The sequence below is a fragment of the Microcaecilia unicolor genome, chromosome 7, assembly GCF_901765095.1.
Source record: "Microcaecilia unicolor chromosome 7, aMicUni1.1, whole genome shotgun sequence".
In the NCBI taxonomy this organism is placed as follows: domain Eukaryota; kingdom Metazoa; phylum Chordata; class Amphibia; order Gymnophiona; family Siphonopidae; genus Microcaecilia; species Microcaecilia unicolor.
Window position 1 is genome coordinate 127,579,986 of NC_044037.1, and position 22,290 is coordinate 127,602,275.

At 45.5% G+C, this 22,290-nt stretch overlaps 1 protein-coding gene across 1 annotated transcript in view; it reads left to right on the plus strand.

Moving 5' to 3' along the window:
* Nucleotides 1–22,290, plus strand: part of COL18A1 (collagen type XVIII alpha 1 chain) — a 782,170-nt gene that overhangs the window by 183,343 nt on the left and 576,537 nt on the right. Inside the window, exon 6 of the mRNA XM_030210084.1 lies at nucleotides 20,737–20,834. Within this exon, the coding sequence (XP_030065944.1) occupies nucleotides 20,737–20,834 (98 nt within the window). The remainder of the gene's footprint in view (nucleotides 1–20,736; nucleotides 20,835–22,290) is intronic.

The following is a 22,290-nucleotide window of genomic DNA, read 5'->3' on the forward strand; positions in this document are numbered from 1 at the left end:
ACCTTATATGTGTGTAAACAAAGAAACTGACACCTATTATAAAGAAGAATAATCAATAATTTTTATTTTTTCAACTGTCCTCCCTTGGACAGAGGCAGTATGAGAACATCATACTGGAAGCAAAGTATACTCACAATATATGATCAGCAGTAATACAGAGATATATGTTTGCTCAGCAGTAATACAGAGATATATGTTTGCTTTGCTTTTCTTTGCTTTGCTTAGGTTACATATATTTTCCTCAGTTTATATACACTTACATTCGTGCTGCACCCAATGCCTGCACGTCAGCAACCCTTTTCTTTGAAGCCTGTTCTTTCTTATCTACAAATGTCAGCAACATTCTTTCTGCCTCCTTGCACAGACTTTCTCTGCTTCACACAAGGCTACCCAGCTCAAGGCTGATTCTATGACTCCCTTATTATTTTCACAGGTTTGTGACTCATATCTCTTTTGCCTTAATACTTGCATTCCACTGACCATAGGAACTTTCTTTTTTCCTCATTATATTTAACAGTATTGAAGGCCCTTCAGGGGGCTCCCTTTGAACCGCTTTGGCGTGCTTCAGAGAGAGATTTTTTTTTTAACTTTAGAATGTTTTATTGCATTTTGTCATATATTTACATTCATAACCATGTACCATTGAATAAACATCAATTGTTATAACTATCTCACAAATGTGCCTCTATATACACACTAGTCAGCTATTTTGGCTTGCTTCTTTTCCCTTCAGTAACATTTGCAATCAACAACCCGTAACATACTCCCCTCTTCATATCTTTGTATCTTAACTTTGTTGCAACAGGCAGACTATCTCTTAGCTACTATATATCACCACATGTTCAACTCTGTAGTCCCCCCCTCCCAGCCCCTTATACCATTCCTCCTCCGTTAATGCCCCCTATGTGTTCCCCCCACTAATTATGCAAATATCCTTTACTAGTATATGGTTTTCCCCCCTCCCCTTCTAAATGTTACCCCCTACTCCCCCCTCCCCCTTCCCTGGAATGCTTGTTCAACCCCTTTAGAGGTGCTCTATCATGTGTTGTACCCTTGCCCATCCCTTCTTGCGTTTGAGTTCACCCTCCCTTCTATAGACCGTCAACCTCTCCATGTACCACAATTGCCTTACTTGGACTTTCCATTCCACTATATCTGGGGGGTCCACTGACTTCCAACAGCGCGCGATGAGACACTTTGCCGCTGCCAGTCCCCAGTGCATCATTTTACTCTCCTCCCACACCTCTCGTTCATTGTGCATTCCCAGTAAGCAAGCCTGCGGATTACACACCAGGGATACCCCCATAATCCGGACCAGCACTTTCATCACTGCTTGCCAGAATGGCACCACCCCCGGGCAAGTCCACCACACATGGAGAAATGTGCCTATCTGTGTCTTGCATCTCCAACACTCATCAGTTGTCCTTGGATACATTTTTTTCACCCTCTCTGGTATGTAGTACCACCGCGTGAAGACTTTATATGCATTCTCTTGTATCAATACACAAACTGAAGCCTTCTGTACTTCCCCACATATGTGTTCCCATTCCCGCTCTGTAAAGTGATAGTGCAGGTCCCTCTCCCACGCTCCCTGAAATGGGTATGCCCGCTCTTCCTCCCCCTGGAGGTAGCGGTACACCACAGAGATGGACTTTGGGACCTTTCTCAACATGTTCCACAGGTTTTCCAACCATTCTCCCTCCCGTGGTATTCCCCCCCTCCATCCCTGCTTCCCCATGAAATGTATTAATTGTGTATGTGCAAATCTGTCTCCCTCAGGAATCCCATACCTATCACTCATCTCCTCAAAGGTCCACATTCCACTCCCATGCATCCCATCTCTAAATTTCTCCATGCCCCTCAGCTCCCATCTAGCAAACGTGGCATTCTTCTTGCCCGCTATGAATTTAGGCTCCCACCTAAGGTGAGCCATTGATGACACCTCTGCTAGGTGCCCCCTTCGTCTCCTCAACACTCCCCACACCTCCAGCAGATGTCTTAGGAATGGATTACACTTCCCTCTATGTCCTCTCCCCAGACTCTCAGAAGTCCACAGCAATGACTTCAACTTTCTCTGTGGCCAATAAGCTTGTTAGACTTGGATGGCAGGCTTCTCCATACCCTCGTTCCCAATCCAAAAGCATCTTCAATTGAGAACCCTAATAATACCACTCCAAGTTGGGGACCGCTCTCCCTCCCCTCTCCTTTCCCCCCCACAATACCCTTTGTGCCAGCCGCGGTCTCTTATTACCCCATATGAATTTCAATGTGGAACTCTGCAACCTCTTAAGAAATGGTTTCGGCACCGCGATTGGCAGTGTCTAGAAGAGGAACAATAAGCGTGGTAGCACGTTCATTTTAATCACAGCCATCCTCCCGCACCATGATAACCATTTGTTTTTCCATCTCAACATGTCATTTTGTATCTGCTCTTGCAAGCGTCCATAGTTAAGTGAGAATAACCTCTCTAGATCCCCTGGCAACTGAATTTCTAGGTACCTAATTCTTTGTCTTGCCCACTTGAACTCAAACCGGTCTCTTACCTCTGCCTCCTCCTCCTCCATTAAGGAAACTCCCAAAATCTCACTTTTGTCCCTATTTATTTTGAGCCCTGCATATTTCTCATACTCCTCAAATATCCCCAAGATAATCGGCAGTGTGTCTCCCGGGACTTTCACATAGAGTAGCATGTCATCGGCAAACAGCGCTATGCGGTGTTCCCGGTCACCAATCCTCATCCCCCTTACCCCCGGGTGGTCTCTGATCGCCACGGCCAATGGTGCCACATAAAGGGCAAAAAGCAGTGGGGACAGCGGACACCCCAGTCTGGTGCCTCTACCAATTGAGAAAAAGGACGAATAACCCCCATTGATATGCAGGCACGCTTTTGGGTTCTTATACAGTGCCTCCACCCAGAGACTAAAATTCCCTCCCAAGCCCATTCTCTGAAGCACTGCCCACAGGAAACCCCAATTCACCCTGTCGAAGGCCTTTTCGGCATCTATTGACAGTATAGCTACCCCAGTTCTTGTGTGCTGGGCCTCCCACATCAGGTGCAATGTTCTTCTGATATTGTCTCCTACTTGCCTCCCCGGTATAAAACCGGCTTGGTCCGAATCTATTAATGTAGGTAACAATCTACCCAGTCTGTTGGCCAACACCTTAGCTATGATTTTAGCATCCATATTTAGCAATGAGATGGGTCTATAGGACCCGCACTCCGTCGGGTCTTTCCCCGGTTTAGGTATGACAGTCACTCCTGCCTCCATCATTGATCTCGGGAGCTCCCCTCCCTCCAGTACCCTGTTACCCACCCTCACCAACAACGGACTTACCAGGCCCTCGAATTGTTTGTAAAATCTTGCTGTAAAGCCATCGAGCCCGGGGGCCTTGCCATTGGGGAGTTTTAGAATGACCCCCCTGATCTCCCCCTGTCTCATTGGTTCCTCCATCTTTTGACGCCCCTCTTCACTCAAGCTCTGCAGATGGAGCGAGTCTAAGTATCCAGCAACAGTCTCAGGCGACTCTCCCTCTGGAGCTCTATTCAAGTCTGTATAATAGCTTAGGAATCCCTTCTCTATATCGGGATCTGTATACAACTACCCTCCTTTACCGTCTTTGATTTTTTGTATCTTAGATTTTACCCGTTTCGCTCTCAGATATCTGGCCAGCATGGCACTAGATTTATTAGCAAACTCGAAGAACTGCTGCCGGAGTCTCGTCCTCATGTATTCCACCTCCACCATCTGCCCTTGTTCTAGCTCCCCCCTAATTTTCCGGAGCTCCTCCCACACCCGGGGGGACGGGTTTCTCTGGTGGGTTCGTTCGAGTTTGCTTAATCTTTGTCGTAACTCCATCATCTTCTGTCCCCGCTCCCTCTTTTTTCTTGCTCCCCATTTAATCAGTATATCCCTCACCACTGCCTTCATTGCGTCCCACAGTATCCCATCCCCCACTTCCCCTGTATCATTTGTTCTCCAGTACTCCTGTATACTAGTCTTCACCTCCTCCCTCACTTGGTCCTCTCCCAGGAGTGACTCATTTAGTTTCCACCTGGTGTTCTTCCTCCTGGAGCCCCATCCCTGTAGTCTAATCCATATCATAGCATGATCAGAGATGTGAATTGGTTCTATTTCTGTCTTCACTATTGTTGGCGCCCAGTTGCGATGTACCCACAACCCGTCTATCCTGGTGTAGGAGTTAGCTGCATAGGAGTAAAACGTGTATCCCCTTTGTGTGCCCCTTACTATCCTCCAGCTGTCCACCAACTCCATGTTAGCCAAGAATTTTCGTAGTGCCTTTCTCCCCGGCCCTGACTGATACCCCCCTCCTCCCGAGTGATCTAATCGCGCGTCCGGAGCAATATTGAAATCTCCTCCCAAAATTACCTGCCCTCCTATAAACCCTTGAATCTCTTCCCATAGTGTGCGAAAAAAGTCCCCTTGCCCTGTATTTGGGGCATATAGATTGACCAGCGTCACTTCCTTCCCCTGTATCAGCCCCCGGATGGCCACACACCTCCCCGTTGTGTCTTTGAATTCCTTCATGTTAGTCATTCCACAGGTCTGTCTAAGCATTATAGCCACGCCCCCTACCTTCCTCCCCCCTGTCCCCTGGTGTACAATCACCTCGTTATACGCTCTAGAACATAACAAATGCCCATATCTGGGTCTCAAATGTGTCTCTTGCAAGAATATCACATCACATCGCACCCTATTGATCTCTTTCATTACCCTCGCTCTCTTCCCGGGGTTATTGAGACCATTCACATTCCAGGAACCTACCTTCAAATCACCCCCCTCCCCCTGATCCCCCTTCCCCCCCCCCCCCCCCCCCCGTCCCTCCCTCCCTCTCCCCCTTCCCTGTATCCCTCCCCTACCCGACATGCCTACTGCTGTCAGGCAAAAAGGAGGTTCCGCGTCCCCCCCCAGGCCCCCAGTTCCCCAGGCCCCTCCTCTCCCCCTCCTCCTCTACCTGTTATTATACCATTTGGGGTCCCCCCCACCGCCCTTACCTCCCTTTATTATCCTTCCATCCCCTTCATCCCTCATACTCTTTGTTGACATCATTAAGCAAATTTGACACTGAACTCCCTCCCTTCGATCTTACTCCTCTTATCTCCCAGCTTCTGATGTCCCACAGCAGCCCACCACCCCCTCCCCAGGCCAGCTTTCCCCTCAGCATGAGAGCAGTCAATTTCCTGAACATGTCCTTCATACTCATCCTGGTACTGTCTCTCTTAGGCTTCAGGAAGTAGTTCTGTCGCCCTTCTTTCCTCGTCTCACTGCCACCTGCCATGCCGAGTCCGGGCGTGGATCCTCTGCCCTTTGTGACTGCTGCTCTTGGACTGGAACTCCCTCGCAGCCCAGTGCTCTAAGCGCTGCCCATGCTTCCTCCGGCGTTTTCACTTTCTTCGACTTTCCCTTCACTGTAAGCCACACTGCAAAAGGGAACAGCCATCTGTACCGGATCCCTTTGTTTCGCATGAACCCTGTCATGTCTCGCATTGTCCTTCTTTTTTGTAGGGTTACGCCAGCCAGGTCTTGATATACTCCTATCTTGTAGGTTTTCTATGTTATCACCTTCTGTTGCCTGGCTTTAGCCAAAATCCGTTCTTTGGTGGGAAAGTCTAAGAAGCAGGCGATAATATCTCTAGGTGCCAAATCTCGCTGTGGCCCCGTGCTTCGGTGCACTCTTTGTAGGCGGATCTCCTGCTGCGCACCCTCCTCTTCTGGATTCAGGATAAACTGACACAGTTCCTTTATCACGGCCTCCGAGTTAGTAAAAATGTCTAGCTCTGGGATTCCTTTGAACCACAGGTTATTGCGGCGGGATCTATTTTCCAGATCTTCCACCTGGTCTTTTAATTGTTGGATCTCCGCTGTGTTGACATACGTCTCCATCTTTTTTTCCTTTGCTTCCACCTGCACACGTTCAAGTTGTTCCTCCACCTCCTCCACTCGTGTTCCCAAGTCTTGGATCTCCGCCCGCATCTCCCTGAGCGTATTTTGGACATCTGTTCGGTATCCCGCCAGCTCCAACTTCAGTTCTTTAAACCAGCCCACCACCTCAGCTTTCAAAATCTCTTCAGTGTTTTCCCCCTCTTCTCTGTGAGTCTCCTCTTCTGAGTCCGATGGGTTATCACTCAGCTTCTCCGCTCCTTGGCTATTACCTGCTGTCTCTGGTTTCCCCTTACCAGCAGGGTCCGCCGTGTATCTAAATTTTTCGAGGCTCTTTCTCGGTGGCATCTTGGAGCGCTGCTCTCTTTGTTCCCCCTCCTCCTCCTCCCGACTTCTTTGGGCTGCAACTGTTTGCTTTGCACTCGTCTCCTTTTTTAGCACTAGTCAGTACTTTCAAGGATATCCCTAATGTAGCTGCTTCACTTGATCTGGTGTCCCGCAGCTACCTCACCGGCAGTGGACTCTGCTCTGTGCCCAATGCTATGACTCCAAGGGCGAGCCACTCCCTACCGCGGGGCCCCTCTGCTGCTATGACTGGTGGACTACTCAAGCTGCTATCTGGCCAGTCTCTCCTGAGGCTACTGCCTCCTTGTCTCAGCTGGTCCCGGGGTTCTCTTCCTCTCACTGGAGCACTCCCCTTCTCCTCTCTACTGTCCTCACCTCCCCCGCTTCTGTTGCTCGTATCTCTCCCTGCATATGCACCACGAGTCGGGGGGGAGGGGAAGAAGGGATGCATCCCAAGCTTCAATTTATTCCGGTCCCGCCAATCTCCACTCTTCGGCACTCTCTCCCACTAGTGCCTCTGCTGCAGGCTACCCGCTGAGGTGGGGAGGGAGAGCGCAATCCGTCTCAACTACAGCGCCGCTCTCCCGCTCCGGCCGCCATCTTGTCCTGTGTCGGCTGAGCTTCAGGAGGGTTCCCCGGGTCTCCCAATGTTGCTCGCCACTGTCGCGCCTCTCCCCCATCGTTCCCCTACTCCGTCCTGAACTGCACTCTTGTTTGGGGGGGGGTCCAGCGACCTCGATCCCGGGGGCCTCGCCAGGGGTCTCGCGGAGCTCACTCCTCGGCGGCCATCTTGGATCACGGCTCCACTGGAAGTCCCTTCAGAGAAAGATTTGACACTGAAGGCCGTCTTTTTAGTGGCCATTACCTCGGCGAGACAGGTGTCAGAGCTCCAGGCAGTGTTCTGTAGAGGCCCTTTTCTGCAATTCTCAGAGTCAGGGGTCACGGTTCGGACCGTGCCTTCCTTCATGCCTAAGGTGGTTTCAGCATTTCACCTAAACCAGCCTGTTTTTCTTCCCTCCTTTGTTGAGGAGCAGTTTCCAGGTTCATTTGGGCAGTTGCACCTTTTGGATGTGCGCAGGACTCTGTTGCAGTATCTGTGAATTACAAATTCTTTCAGGACCTCTGATCATCTTTTTGTGCTGTTTGCAGGTCCTCGCAGAGGGTCTTCAGCGTCTAAAGCCACTATTGCCCATTGGCTCAAAGAAGCTATCTTTTCAGCATATCTGCTGTCTGGCCGGGCTCCGCCTGAAGCCTTTAAGGCACATTCCACAAGAGTGATTTCCTCTTCCTGGGCGGAAACTGGAGCACTATCTCTTCATGAGATTTGCAGTGCTGCAACCTGGCTTCTAAGCTCTCTTTCGCCCGACATTACAGGCTGGATGTGGCTGCCAGGAGGGATGCGCGTTTTGGAGCACAGGTGCTAGCGCGTGGTGTGGCTTGTTCCCACCCTATTTAGGGATTGCTTTGTTACATCCCATACGTAATGGCTTCATCTGCTTGATGACAAGGAAGGGAAAATTAGGTTCTTACCCTGATAATTTTCTTTCCTTTAGTCATAGCAGATGAAGCCATGAGCCCTCCCTGTATGATTGTCTGTATTGCAGTGATTCTGATTTTAGGTGCTGTTCTTGTGTCCTGAAGTTATATTCCTTCCTTGGGGAGTCGGAAAACAGTCTTCAGGATTCTTGTTATAGTTATAGGAGGATGAGTTCATTCCCTCCAGTTCATGTTTTGGGAGGATGAGTTTATTCCCTCTAGGAGGATGCAAGTATTCCCTCCGTTTATACAAAGTGGAGGACGAGTTTATTCCCTCCAGGAGGATGAGTTCATTCCCTCCTTTTTTGAGTTCATGCCCTTGTTAAGGGGCATCGTTCGCTGTGAGGAAAGTTCATGTTATTCCCATTGCGGTTTGCCATACTGCTTTGGAAGCTTCAAATACTGAAGAGGCAGTGGAGCTAGCTGGCCATGAGGCACTGAGAAAAGTTGAGTGCTCTCTATCTCCCCCTGCTGGTTGATGGACACAACCCATACGTAATGGCTTCATCTGCTATGACTAAAGGAAAGAAAATTATCATGGTAAGAACCTAATTTTCCCATAATTAATATTTCTTTGGAATCTCAACTTTTGTCATTTCTGCTTGATGACTTTCATGTCTTTGTGCCTCAAGCTTACCAGAGGATGTTAATTTTAGATTAGCAGATGCACTATGAATTGGTGATTCCATTTTTGGCTATTGTTTGATCACTGTTATGTTTTAGTTTACAGCAGCAGTAGCTCCACTGTATTCCTCATCTTCTGGATGAACAAACACCTGTTATTGCTAAATCTTCTACTGAAAGAGGATTTTTATTCTCTTCTCCAGACAACCACAGTAAGCTCAGTGAGAAAGAGGGCAACTGAAGTAGGTTTCCTCTTTTTTTGAGTGGTGTCTCTCTCTAGCCTTCCCTTTCCTCTCAGTGTCCCGCCCTCGCGGAAAGAGAACATTGCGTCAGAAGAAGGCGGGACATTGAGAAGGAAGGGAAGGCTAGAGATGAGCCTGCTCCTTTCACTGCCATCGGCACCACTGTGACTTGAGGTAAAATAAAAGATTTAAACCTGTCAGGGCGGCAGGAATGAAAGGAGGGCTGTCGGTGAGCTGAGGGCAGGCAGGTGGGTTGCGACAATTGCCTGCAGGTGAGCCGCCCGGGAGGCGGTAAGCATGGCTTGTGGCGCCCTCCAGAGGTTGGCACCCCCCTGCCATGCTTGCCTCGCTTACCAGGTTCCGCTGGCCCTGCTGAAGCCCTGTTCCTGAGTTTTGCTCCTGAAACCTAGTTCCTGTGTTCCTGACTCCTGCTGTAGCCAAACTCTGCTCCTGGCTCCTCCTGTAGCCAAACTCTGCTCCTGGCTCCTCCTGTAGCCAAACCCTGCTCCTGGCTTTTCCTGTAGCCAAACCCTGCTCCTGGCTTTTCCTGTAGCCAAACCCTGCTCCTGGCTCCTCCTGTAGCCAAACCTGACTCCTGCCTTGTCTTTAGTTTTGCTTCTGTTTGTTCCTTTTGCCTAGCTCCAGCCCTGCTTTGTCTGCCGTGTCTTGTGCCTTATCATGTTTTGCTCTTTGCCGTGTCTGGATCCAGTTCTCGCCCTGCCTAGTCTTTCCTTGTCTTAACCCAGTTTTAGCCTTGTTTCCTTGTCTTGCCTTGTTTCTGTCTGGGTTCAGTTCTAGCCCTGTAGCCTTGCTGTCTTTGTCTCATCTGGATCCAGCTCCTGTCTTGCCTGTCTGCTTTGTCTAGTTGTGCCTAGCCTTGCCTTGCCTTGTCCTCTCTGGATCCAGTCCTTGCCTTGCCCTTGTCTTGGCCTGTCTGGACTCAGTTTTAACCAAGTTCCATGTCTTGCCTTATTCTGCCTGGGTTCCAGTTCTAGCCCTTTGCCTTGCATTCCTCGTTTCATCTGAATCCGGACCTTGTCTTGTTTGTTGTACTTTACTTCTGTCTTACCTTGTTTATTCTTGCCTAGTCACGCCTGGTTTATTCTAGCCTTGTCTTGTCTTGCCCAGTCCTGTCTTGGTTCTTGCTCTGACTCGTGCCCAGCCCAGGGAACTTGTCTGCCGCAGCTCCAGCTGTGGTCCAAGGGCTCACCATCCCTGAATCCGTGACACAGATGCTTGAAACTTAATACATTTATGTCCAGATGTTTCAGTGCTCTCCAGCAGTCACATTCAGAAGGTTCGTAAATAATGAAAATCCAATAGGATCATTGCACCAAGCCTCTATCTAACAGTTCATCTGTTGTCTTCACTTTGGACCGTGTTTACAGTGATGGATGTCTGAACTCAATGTAAACATTAAGGAGGGCCGTGAATTGAATAGACTAAATATTTTGCAAGACACAAAATACATCTTGGAATCCTTATAGATAGAAATTTATATGTAAAGGGAAAAGGTTAATAATGTGTACTAATGCCAACCTGACCAGGATGAACAGAAAGGTAAAGAAATGTTGTTATCAGAAATTAGGGAGGCTAACAAACTGGAGAACACAATAATAATGGGTGATTTCAGTTACCTTGTTATTGACTGGGTAAATGTAACATCAGTGCATGCTAGGGAGGTAAAATTCTTTGATGTAATCAAGGACTTCTTTATGGAGCAGCTGGCTCAGGAACCAACAAGGACCTCTTAAAGACTTATTTATTAGATCTATAGAGATGGGAGAGGTTCCGCGGGATTGGAGATGAGAGGATGTGGTCCCTCTTCACAAAAGTGGAGACAGGGAAGAAGTGGGAAACTACAGACCGGTAAGTCTCACATTGGTGGTAGGAAAAATAATGGAGTTGCTGCTGAAAGAAAGGATAGTTAACTTTCTAGAAGCCAGTGGGTTACAGGACCCGAGGCAACATGCTTTTCCAAAGGAAAATCCTGCCTAACGAATCTTATTGACTTTTTGACTGGGTAGCCAAAGAACTGGATGAAGGACGTGCGCTAGATGTAATCTACTTTGATACGGTCCCCCACAGAAGACTCATGAATAAGCTGAAAGTGTTGAAATTAGGACTGGAAGTGGTGAACTGGCTAGGAAACTGGTTGACCGACAGTTAGCAGAGGGTGGTGGTAAATGGAATCCGCTCAGACTCAGTGGAGTTCTTCAGGGGTCGGTGCTGGGGCTTATTCTGTTTAATATATTTGTGGGAGATATTGCTGGAGTGTTGGAACGAAAGTTGTGCCTTTTTGTGGTTGACACGAAAATAGCCAATAGACTGGATACTCTGGAGGGAGTAGAAATGATGAGAAGGGATCTCCGAATCTTAGAAGTATGGTCGAGGGTCTAGAAGTTAAAATTTAATGCGAAGAGGTGTAGAATGATGCACTTGGGGTGCAGAAACCCAAAAGAGAGATACCGGATAGGAGGGGAGAGATTAGTAAGCTCGACTCAGGAGAGAGACCTTGGGGTGTTGGTGTCTGAGGATCTAAAGGTGAAGAAACAATGCGACAAGGCGACGGCCGTGGCCAGAAGGATGCTAGGCTGTATAGAGAGGGGCATAACCAGCAGAAGAGAGGATGTGTTGATGCCCCTCTACAAGTCGTTGGTGAGGCCCCACTTGGAATATTGTGTTCAGTTTTGGAGGCCGTATCTTGCTAAAGATGTAAAAAGACTGGAAGCGGTGCAAAGAAATGCTACAAAAATGGTATGGGATTTGCGTTGCAAACTGTACGAGGAGAGACATGCTGACCTGAACATGTATACCTTGGAGGAAAGGAAAAACAGGTCTGACATGATACAGACATTCAAATATTTGAAAGGTATTAATCTGCAAATGAACCTTTTTTGGAGACTGGAAGGAGGTAGAACTAGAGGACATGAATTGAGGTTGAAGGGGGGCAGACTCAGGACTAATGTCAGGAAGCATTTTTTCACAGAGAGGGTGGTGGATATATGGAATGCCCTCCCGCGGGAAGTGGTGGAAATGAAAACAGTAATGAAATTCAAACATGCGTGGGATAAACAGAAAGGAATCCTGTTTAGAAGGAACGGATCCACGGAATCTTAGCGGAGATTAGGTGGCGACACCGGTAATTGGGAAACAAAACCACTGCTGGGCAGACTTCTACAGTCTATGCCCTGATCATGGCTGAATAGATAGGGATGGGCTGGAGTGTAAATTTTAAGGGGCTTCGACGTTAGCTTCAGAACTTAGTACAAGAAGAGTGCTGGGCAGACTTCTACGGTCTGTGCCCTGTGAATGGCAAGGACAAATCAAACTTGGGTTTACATATAAAGTATCACATACCATGTAAAATGAGTTTATCTTGTTGGGCAGTCTGGATGGACTGTAAAGGTCTTTATCTGCCGTCATTTAGTATGTTGCTTTGTAAGATGGGGGCAATTTTAGATGTAGTCCTTAGTGGAGCACATGATCTGGTGCAGGAGGTGGTGGTACTTGGGGCCATTGAATAAGTGATCATAATATGATCCGATTTGATATAATGTCTACAGTAAGTACTTTTGATTTTGACTGAATAGATTTAACACTTCACAGCAGGATGATCATTTAGAATTCCTTTATTCAGAATAAAATGTATTGCTAGCAATGAAGAAGCCTCATAGAAAAGACTATTGGCAAATTAGTCATCTTTCATGAACTTCTTACTTTCCAGAGGCAATATACAGTTTTTTTATGAGCAATTTTTGTACAAACAACTTAAATCAGAAGGTCTGCTAACAATCAGTCTTAAAAGATTTAAAGGTCAACAAGAATACATACAAATAAAATATAAATTGATAGGTGGGATACAGATGGTCAGTTTCAGAACTATGAAATATAGTGTTTTCTTAACTATAAACAAATCAGTCTGAAAATTGGGACTTAGGAAAAAGAAACATCTCTTATTTAATCTTATCTTCTAGGTATGCAGCTGGTGCCTGGGGTCTTCGAAATCCCAAAGAGCAATCAATCTACATAGATTGGGTCCTTCCTGAGGTCAGGTGAAGTCAGAGAAGAGAAAATTAATCTTAGCATTTTCTACTACCAAATGAGGATTATTTTTCCTTTAATTTTTAGGCTTAAAAATTAACTATTCATTCACCAAATCCACACTACAAACACAGGAAATCCAATATGTTAGCTTATAACTTTAAAAAAGGAGACTATGAGTAGTATAGTAAAAAAAAAAAAAAAAACTTAGAGAAGTAACTGCAAAGGTCAAAAATTTACATCAGATGTGGATTCTATTCAAAAATACCAATTCATAGAAGCCTAGACCAGATATATTCCATGTATTAAAGAAGGAAGGAAGGCAGAAGGCCAAACGATAGCCAGCATGATTAAAAAGTGAGGTGAACGAAGCTATTAGAGCTAAGAGAAAATCCTTTAGAAAATGGAAGAAGGATCCAACTGAAAATAGTAGGAAACAGCATAAGGACTAGCAAGTCAAATGCAAAGTTCTGATAAGGAAGACAAAGATAGACTTTGAAAAGAAGATTGCATTGGAGTAAAAGAACACATAGTGAAAGCTGGTAAAAGAATCAGTTGGACCGCTAGATGACCAAGGGGTAAAAGAGGCACTTGGGGAAGACAAGGCCATAGCAGAGAGATTGCATTGGAGTAAAAGAACTCATAGTGAAAGCTGGTAAAAGAATCAGTTGGACCGCTAGATGACCAAGGGGTAAAAGAGGCACTTGGGGAAGACAAGGCCATAGCAGAGAGATTAAATGAATTTTTTGCCTCATGGCAACTTGTGTCTCTCCTAGATCTTCACCGAGGAAGATGCAGGAGAGATACCAGCACCAGAAATAGTATTCAGTGCTGATGAGTCAGAGAAACTGAAACAACCTGGGAGATGGGCAAATTTACAAATTGAAGATCACCAGGACTGGATGGTATATATCCCATAGTACTGATAGAATTGAAAAATTAACATGCAAGCTATTGTTGGTAATATGTAATTTATCTTTAAAATAACAGTGGTACTGGAAGATTGGAGGGTGGCCAATGTAACTCCAATTTTTTAAAAGGGTTTGTTTGTTTATTAGGTACTTACTATACTGCCTTTCAGTGCAGGAATCAAAGCGGTGTACGATATTAAATAAGAAATTATAGACCGGTAAGCATGACATTGGTGCTAGGGAAAATGGTAGAGTATTATAAAGGTCATTATAGAGGATATACAGAAGCATTGATTTAATGAGACGTGGAGGGGCATAATGGAACGGCGCCGGCCATCTATTTGGCCGGCACCACAAAGAGCAGTCGCGAACCATATTATCGAAAAAGATGGCCGGCCATCTTTCATTTCGATGATAAGGTTCAGGCCGGCCAAATGTCAGAGATGGCTGGGTTTGAGATGGCCGGCATCGTTTTTCGCCGATAATGGAAACCAAGGCCGGCCATCTCAAACCCGGCCAAATCCAAGGCATTTGGTCATGGGAGGGGCCAGCATTTGTAGTGCACTGGTTCCCCTCACATGCCAGGACACCAACCGGGCACCCTAGGGGGCACTGCATTGGCCCAGATGGTCATGGGAGGGGCCAGCATTTGTAGTGCACTGATCCCCCTCACATGCCAGGACACCAACCGGGCACCCTAGGGGCCACTGCATTGCTCCCAGATGCATACCTCCCTTACCTTGGGTGCTGAACCCCCCAAATCCCCCCCCAAAACACTTCCCACAATTGTACACCATTACCATAGCCCATATGGGTGAAGGGGAGCACCTACATATGGGTACAGTGGGTTTTGGGGGGTTTTGGAGGGCTTAACATTTACCACCACAAGTGTAACAGGTAGGGGGGGATGGACCTGGGTCCACCTGCCTGAAGTGCACTGCACCCACTAAATACTGCTCCAGGGACCTGCATACTGCTGTCAGGGAGCTGGGTATGACATTTCAGGCTGGCAAAAAAATATTAAAACATTTTTTTTTTGGGGGGGGGGGGGGGGGTGGGGTTGGTGACCACTGGGGGAGTAAGGGGAAGTGATCAAGGACTAGATTCTATATGGCATGCCAAAAACTTTGGTGCTGAAATGAAATTTGCCTACGGTCAGTCTATAAAGTATGCCTTAACTTAGGCGTATTTTTAAAAATAAGCCTAATTTCCACGTGGTTTATAGAATACGCTGAACGCCTGTCCATGTGACTAAATTTAGTCGCGGGCAGTTCTGCCAAGTAAAACTTGGTGTAAATGCTGATGCCTAAATTAGGCGTGGACTGGGTGTATTCTATAACAGTGCACATAGATTTTAGAAATGCCCATGACTTGCCCGTTCCATGCCCAGGGCTACATCCCTTTTGAACTGTGTGACTTAGAATTTACGCACAGCACATTATATGTCTAGACAGTTCTTTGTGTAAATTCTAATAGTGCCAATTAGTGTCAGTTGCCTGTTAATTGGAAATTATCAACTCTGATTGGCTTGTTAACCAATTAGGTGTCACGTCTGTGGCCGTGATCACCCTCAGCCTTACCTTGTTTCTGAGGGTCAGCCTCTGTGCTGGCTTCTGTCTGTCTCTGTGTTAGTTTTGTCTCTGGCTCTGTGTGCTGATTACCTCACTAGACCTCACCTGTGTGGGCTATGCCTCTCTGGGGAGCCAGCATCTAAGATGGCTGCCGCCTACTCTGTGCCAGCTTCCAAGATGGCTCTTGCTTGTCTTTCCTGTCACTTCCTATGTGTTCCCAGCCTCCCCTTGGGGTGAGTGTGTTTCCTGCTCCTGTCCTGCGCAGGTGACATCATCAGTGAGGACCTTCATAAGGAAGTGCTGTGCTAGCATTCAGGGCCTTTGCATGGTGTTATGCCTTTAGGTCAGGTTAGTTAGTGTTCTGCTGCACTACTGCTTAGCCTTTCTCTGGGTTCTGGCCTAGCTTCTCTTTGTGTCTGTGGACTGCTAGTCCTTCTGTGTGGGCTCTGCCCTTCTGTTTGTGTCTGTGGACTGCTAGTCCTTCCGTGGGGGGCTCTGCTCTGCTACTCTGTGTCTGTGGACTGCTAGTCCTTCCATGGGGGGCTCTGCCCTGCTACTCTGTGTCTGTGGACTGCTTGTCCTTCTACTCCCCTGCTCTGGGTTTGGAGTCTGAAGCCTTCAGCCACTCTCCCTCGGTTGGTGGTGGGAGTCTGTAGCTTCAGCCTGACTCTGCTAGTTCCTGGTGTATTCTATTGTCTGCTGCCTGTCTCTGACTATTGCCTGAACCCCGATACTCTCTGCTTGCTGCCTGTCTCTGACTATTGCCTGAACCCCGATATACTCTTCACCTGCTGCCAGCCCTGTTAGTTCCTGGTTACTCCTTCTGTTTGCCTGACGAGTTTGACTCCTTCTTGTTCCTGACTTTCCTCGCTTGCTGCCAGCCCTGATCTCTGCCGGTTCCTGTCAAACCCTGCTTCTGCCTAGCTTGGGCGTTTACCCTGAGGGTTTATCCTGAACCCTGCCTCTGCTTACCTAGGGCGTTTACCCTGAGTGCGTATCCTGAACCCTGCTTGTATATCCTGAGGGTATATCCTGAACCCTGCTTCTGCCTAGCTAGGGCATTTACCCTGAGGGTTATCCTGAACCCTGCTTGTATATCCTGAGTGTACATCCTGAATCCTGTCTCTGTCTAGCTAGTGTGTATTTCCTGGGTGTTTATCCTGTATCCTGCCTCTGCCTAGCTAGTGAGTTTACCCTGCGGGTATTCCCTGAACCCCGTTCTGCCTAGCTTGCTGTGTGCCCTAGTCCTTCCTCCTGTTATGCTTTGTTCATTTTCTCTCCTTGGTCTGTCTTGTGTTCTTTGCTAGTGGCAGCACAGCAGCCTTCAGTCTGAGTCTAGTAGTTAGTCTAGCTTCCTCGTGTTCCCTGACCCAGGGTGGGTCCTCTGGATCTCCAGTTCCGGCCTCGTCGTGCAAGTCCTGCTGGCTACCCGCACGCTGGAGCTCAACTCCAGGGGAACGGTGGTCAGGTGCAGGTGAAGCTGTTCCTGTGCTGCCGGTTCCAGTTGCCTGCCTCAGTCCCAGTTGCCTGCCTCAGTCCCAACTCCAGTCCAGAGGTCCAGCCCTGTCCTTCCATGTATCCATTTCCAGGGTGGTCTTGCCTGCCGCTGCCGCTCCTCGGCAGTGGTCCAAGGGCTCACGTATTCCGGTTCTGCCTCAAGGACCTGACAGAATGCAAAGGCCCTCGAGAACCCGACATTAGGTTATTCGCATTGTTGTGGAATATGCTTCAATTTCTGTGAGGAAATCTTAGCACTTTATATAAAATCTGGCAGCAAGTGTTTTTCAGTTTGATTTAGCACAGTAGAGCCCTGGATTCGTGTTTGAAAAAATCACTATTCGACTGAATATGAATAATGTATTTGGGGCCAAATTGAATCTAATACGAATATTTGGTACAGTCCCAATGGGTACAATTTCAAAAAGTAGAAAACTCCATGGCAAGGGAAATAATATAAATGATGTATAAGGAAGGACTCCCACCAAAATAGTGAGAAAGAGACCCTTAGATGGGGCCAACAGCCAAATATGTTGGCTTCTTTCATTAGTGTTTCACAATTTGAATTATCAGCCCCCATCAATAAACAAGGGTCATTATCTCATGTGAACAAAAATAATGAACAATATATATGCTTTTCAAGTGTATCATAAGCATACAAGAAAATAAAATTCCAAAATATTTCATGCCGCCACTGCTGCTGCTTACTTAATACCAACATGTAAAAATAAATCTGTCATTTATTGGCTATTCTGCTATGAAAAGCTCTTTCCAATCCTACATGGTATAAGGTTTTATATTCAGCTGCTTCACGGACCAGCATTCAAGCTCAGCTTTCTATCACAGGCATCAGCACAATAACATGGATATACCTTAAATCATACAGCACAGGTTCAATGACGTTAATATGACCCTCTGTGCAGGCTGTATTTAAAGGTACAGCAGGATATAGCAGAAGAACGTAAGAGTAGCCATACTAGGTCAGACCAGTGGTCCATCTAGCCCAGTATCCTGTTTCCAACAGTGGCCAAGCCAGGTCATAAGTACCTGGTAGAAACCCAAATCGTGGCAACATTCCATTTTAAACCCAGGTATGCTAGCTGCTGTTACCACATCCTCTGGCAAAGAGTTCCAGAACTTAACTATTCATTGAGTGAAAAATATTTCCTCCTATTTGTTTTAAAAGCATTTCCATGTAACTTTCTTGAGTGTCCCCTAGTCCTTGTACTTTTGGAATGAGTAAAAGGTTGATTTACTTCTACTCATTCTACACCACTCATCCATCTCTTTTCCAAGCTGAAGAGCCCTAACCTCTTTAGCCTTTCCTCATACGAGAAGAGTTCCATCCCCTTTATCATTTTAGTCGCTCTTCTTTGAACCTTTTCTAATTCCGCTATATCTTTTTTGAGATATGGTAATCAGAACTGAACGCAATTCTCAAGGTGCATCATGGAGTGATACAGAGTCATTACAGTATTTTCGGTCTTATTCACCATCCCTTTCCTAATAATTCCCAGCTTCCTATTTGCTTTTTTTGACCACTGCTGCACACTCAGCAGAAGATTTCAGCATATTATCTACAAAGGCACGTAGATCATTTTCTTGATTGCTGACCCCCAAGGTGTGATTCAGATTATTCTTTTCAATGTGCATCACCTTGTATTTGTCCACATTAAATTTAATCTGCCATTTGGATGCTCAGTCTTCCAATTTCCTAAGATCTTCCTGTGATATTTCATAGTCTGCACGTGTTTTAACAACCTTGAATAGTTTTGTGTCATATGCAAATTTAATCGCCTCACTCTGTCTTTCCGATTTCCATATCGTTTATAAATATGTTCAATAGCACCAGTCTCAGTACTGATCCCTATGGCACTCCACCCTCCTCCATTGAGAAAAACGACCATTTAACCCTACCCTCTGTTTACTGTCCAATAATCCTGTAAGAATAACTCAAGACAAACTTTTAAAATAATTTAAGGTTATTTACAAATTTGCTAGATTGCCATTCACAATAAAGTGGTGTACAGTAGTAAAAAAAAAAAAAAGTTTATTAATTGAACAATAATAAAATTGAAAAAAAAATACACACCAGAACACTGCCTTCTATCCCATGACTCTAATTTTCTCAGGAGTCTCTCATGAGGTACTTGATATCACTTAAGTATTTTCTGCTCTAAGAAAGTTTGCTTCTGCAACAAAATACTTTATTTTCTGCATCATAATAGATACAAATGCCTGTGTCTCAGATTAGGTGAGAAAGCAAACCAGAGAAACAGCTTTTCATTGAAACAAATATTAGATTAGTCAGTATATAACAGCAGAGAAGCCAGTGAATTTGAGAAAAACAGGATTTGTTTTTTTTTTTGGTATTTCAGATGTAAATAATTTTTTGCATTATAAAAATTCCAGGTGTTACTATTAATGTATTATAGTATAGTGTTCAAATATGGCAGCTACAGATGACTGACTAGCCTAGTCTTGTATGTATGTATATATATCATTTGGTTTGGCCAAAGGGATGAGTTCCCCAAGGATCCCCTCTATCACCAACTCTCTTCAACCTAATGATGTTACCTTTAGCCAAACTTCTAGCCAATCAAAACCTTAACCCCCACATATACACAGAGGATGTTACGATTTACATTCCATTCAAACATGATCTAAACGAAATAACCAACGAGATCAACCAAAGCCTCCAAATCATGCACTCCTGGGCGGATGCATTCCAGCTAAAACTCAACGCAGAAAAAACACAATGTCTTGTACTCACCTCACAACATAACAAAAACAACTACTCCATCATAACCACACCATACTGTTCTCTCCCTGTCGCACAAAATCTAAAAATTCTTGGAGTTACCATTGACCGAAATTTCACACCCAATGCTCACGTGAAGAACACAACAAAAAAGATGTTCCACTCCATGTGGAAACTCAGAGCGGCTGCCTCAAAGGACGAGATATATCTTCCGTACCCTGGTACAGTCAATGGTAATAAGTCATCTGGACTACTGTAACGCATTGTATGCTGGCTGCAAAGAACAGACTATCAAAAAACTCCAAACAACCCAGAATACCGCCACCAGACTCATATTTGGAAAAACTAAATATGAAAGTGCTAAACCCCTAAGAGAGAAACTCCACTGGCTCCCACTCAAGGTCTGCATGATTATACACAAACTCATTCACGCAGACGCCCCAATCTACATGCTAAACCTTGTGGACTTGCCTCCCAGAAACGCCAAAAGGTCATCCCGCAAATTTCTCAATCTGCACTTCCCAAGCTGTAAAGGACTGAAATACAAGCTGATACATGCCACCACCTTTTCTTACATGAGCACGCAGTTGTGGAATGCATTACCTATAGCCCTGAAAGCGATAGATGAAATAACTAACTTCCGCAAATCTTTGAAGACACATCTCCAACAAGGCCTACAAAGAGAACCCGTAGCCTTACACAACTACCTCACCAATCCACCCAATCACTAAAGTCCATCTTCTATCCTCCCTAACACCTTCCCTCTCTCTTCCCTTACTCAATCTTTGTACATCACTAATTGTATCTGATATGATGGAATGATTGTCATAACCAAACTCTGTAAGCCGCATTGAACCTGCAAATAGGTGGGAAAATGTGGATACAAATGTAATAAATAAATAAATAAAGCTAATTTTACTCTGATTGTAAAGTTTGTGCATTTTTTGTTTCAATTTTATTATCGTTCACTTACTTAAAGTTGCATTTTTATTTTACTATAGTACACCAATTTATTGTCAATGGTATATCAAATCTGTAAATAAACCTACATTATTTTAAAGTTTGTCTTTATGTATTCTTACATTGAATTTATTTATTGGGATCTATTATCCAGCTTTATGAAAAGATTCACCCAAGGTGATGTACAGCTTGACGTGAAACTTGCAATTCTGTTAACATCATAACAACAGTAAAATGACCAAATATAGGCATAAATACAATTAATGAAGTAAATTAGGAGATAACAAATTGAATCATAGTGATGATATGTTTTTCTGAACAGCAATTTATCCTTTAAATTTTCAGTTTTAGTCAAAGAGAAAGGGGGGCTTGATCCCACTGGTCCTAAAGGAGACAGCGGAGTTGGTGTGAATCCTGGTGCAAGAGGCGATAAAGGTGATAAGGTAAGAAATATATAAAGAGCAAATTCTCTTTACATCTAGATGTGTGAAAGGAAAAATGCTGAGTGTACTGAATCAATTCTTATCTTAGATTCTGACACTTCAAATATATCAAAATATGTCATGTGTACATCATAACTGCTTACTTGCATATCTGACTTTGCCTATGCCACTTCTTCTTGATGGCTGTTAGTCTATAGTTTAATCGATTTTAGAATATGTGTCTTGAACACATAGAGAGCAATTCCGTCAGGAGGGCGCCAACATTTAATTACCAAAATACCAATATATATGCATTTGTGTGTTTACATATTTGCATAACTGCCAATAATCCAGGATCTATTTTCCCTAATGTTTAACCTACTACTACTACTATTTAGCATTTCTATAGCGCTACAAGGCATACGCAGCGCTGCACAAACATAGAAGAAAGACAGTCCCTGCTCAAAGAGCTTACAATCTAATAGACAAAAAATAAATAAAGTAAGCAAATCAAATCAATTAATGTGAATGGGAAGGAAGAGAGGAGGGTAGGTGGAGGCGAGTGGTTACAAGTGGTTACGAGTCAAAAGCAATGTTAAAGAGGTGGGCTTTCAGTCTAGATTTAAAGGTGGCCAAGGATGGGGCAAGACGTAGGGGCTCAGGAAGTTTATTCCAGGCGTAGGGTGCAGCGAGACAGAAGGCGCGAAGTCTGGAGTTGGCAGTAGTGGAGAAGGGAACAGATAAGAAGGATTTATCCATGGAGCGGAGTGCACGGGAAGGGGTGTAGGGAAGGACGAGTGTGGAGAGATACTGGGGAGCAGCAGAGTGAGTACATTCATAGGTTAGTAGAAGAAGTTTGAACAGGATGCGAAAACGGATAGGGAGCCAGTGAAGGGTCTTGAGGAGAGGGGTAGTATGAGTAAAGCGACCCTGGCAGAAGACGAGACGGGCAGCAGAGTTTTGAACCAACTGGAGAGGGGAAAGGTGACTAAGTGGGAGGCCAGCAAGAAGCAGATTGCAGTAGTCTAAACGAGAGGTGACAAGGGTGTGGATGAGGGTTTTGGTAGAGTGTTCGGAAAGAAAGGGGCAGATTTTACGGATGTTGTAAAGAAAGAAACGACAGGTCTTGGCGGTCTGCTGGATATGAGCAGAGAAGGAGAGAGAAGAGTCAAAGATGACCCCAAGGTTTCGAGCTGAGGAGACAGGGAGAATGAGAGAGCCATCAACAGAAATAGAAAACGGGGGGAGCGGGGAGGTGGGTTTGGGGGGAAAATGAGAAGCTCGGTTTTGGTCATATTTAATTTCAGGTGGCGTTGAGACATCCAGGCAGCAATGTCAGACAAGCACGCTGAAACTTTGGTTTGGATGCAAGGTGAGATATCAGGGGTAGAAAGGTAGATTTGGGAGTCATCAGCATAGAGATGGTAGGAAAAGCCATGGGATGAGTTTAATGAACCAAGGGAAGAAGTGTAGATAG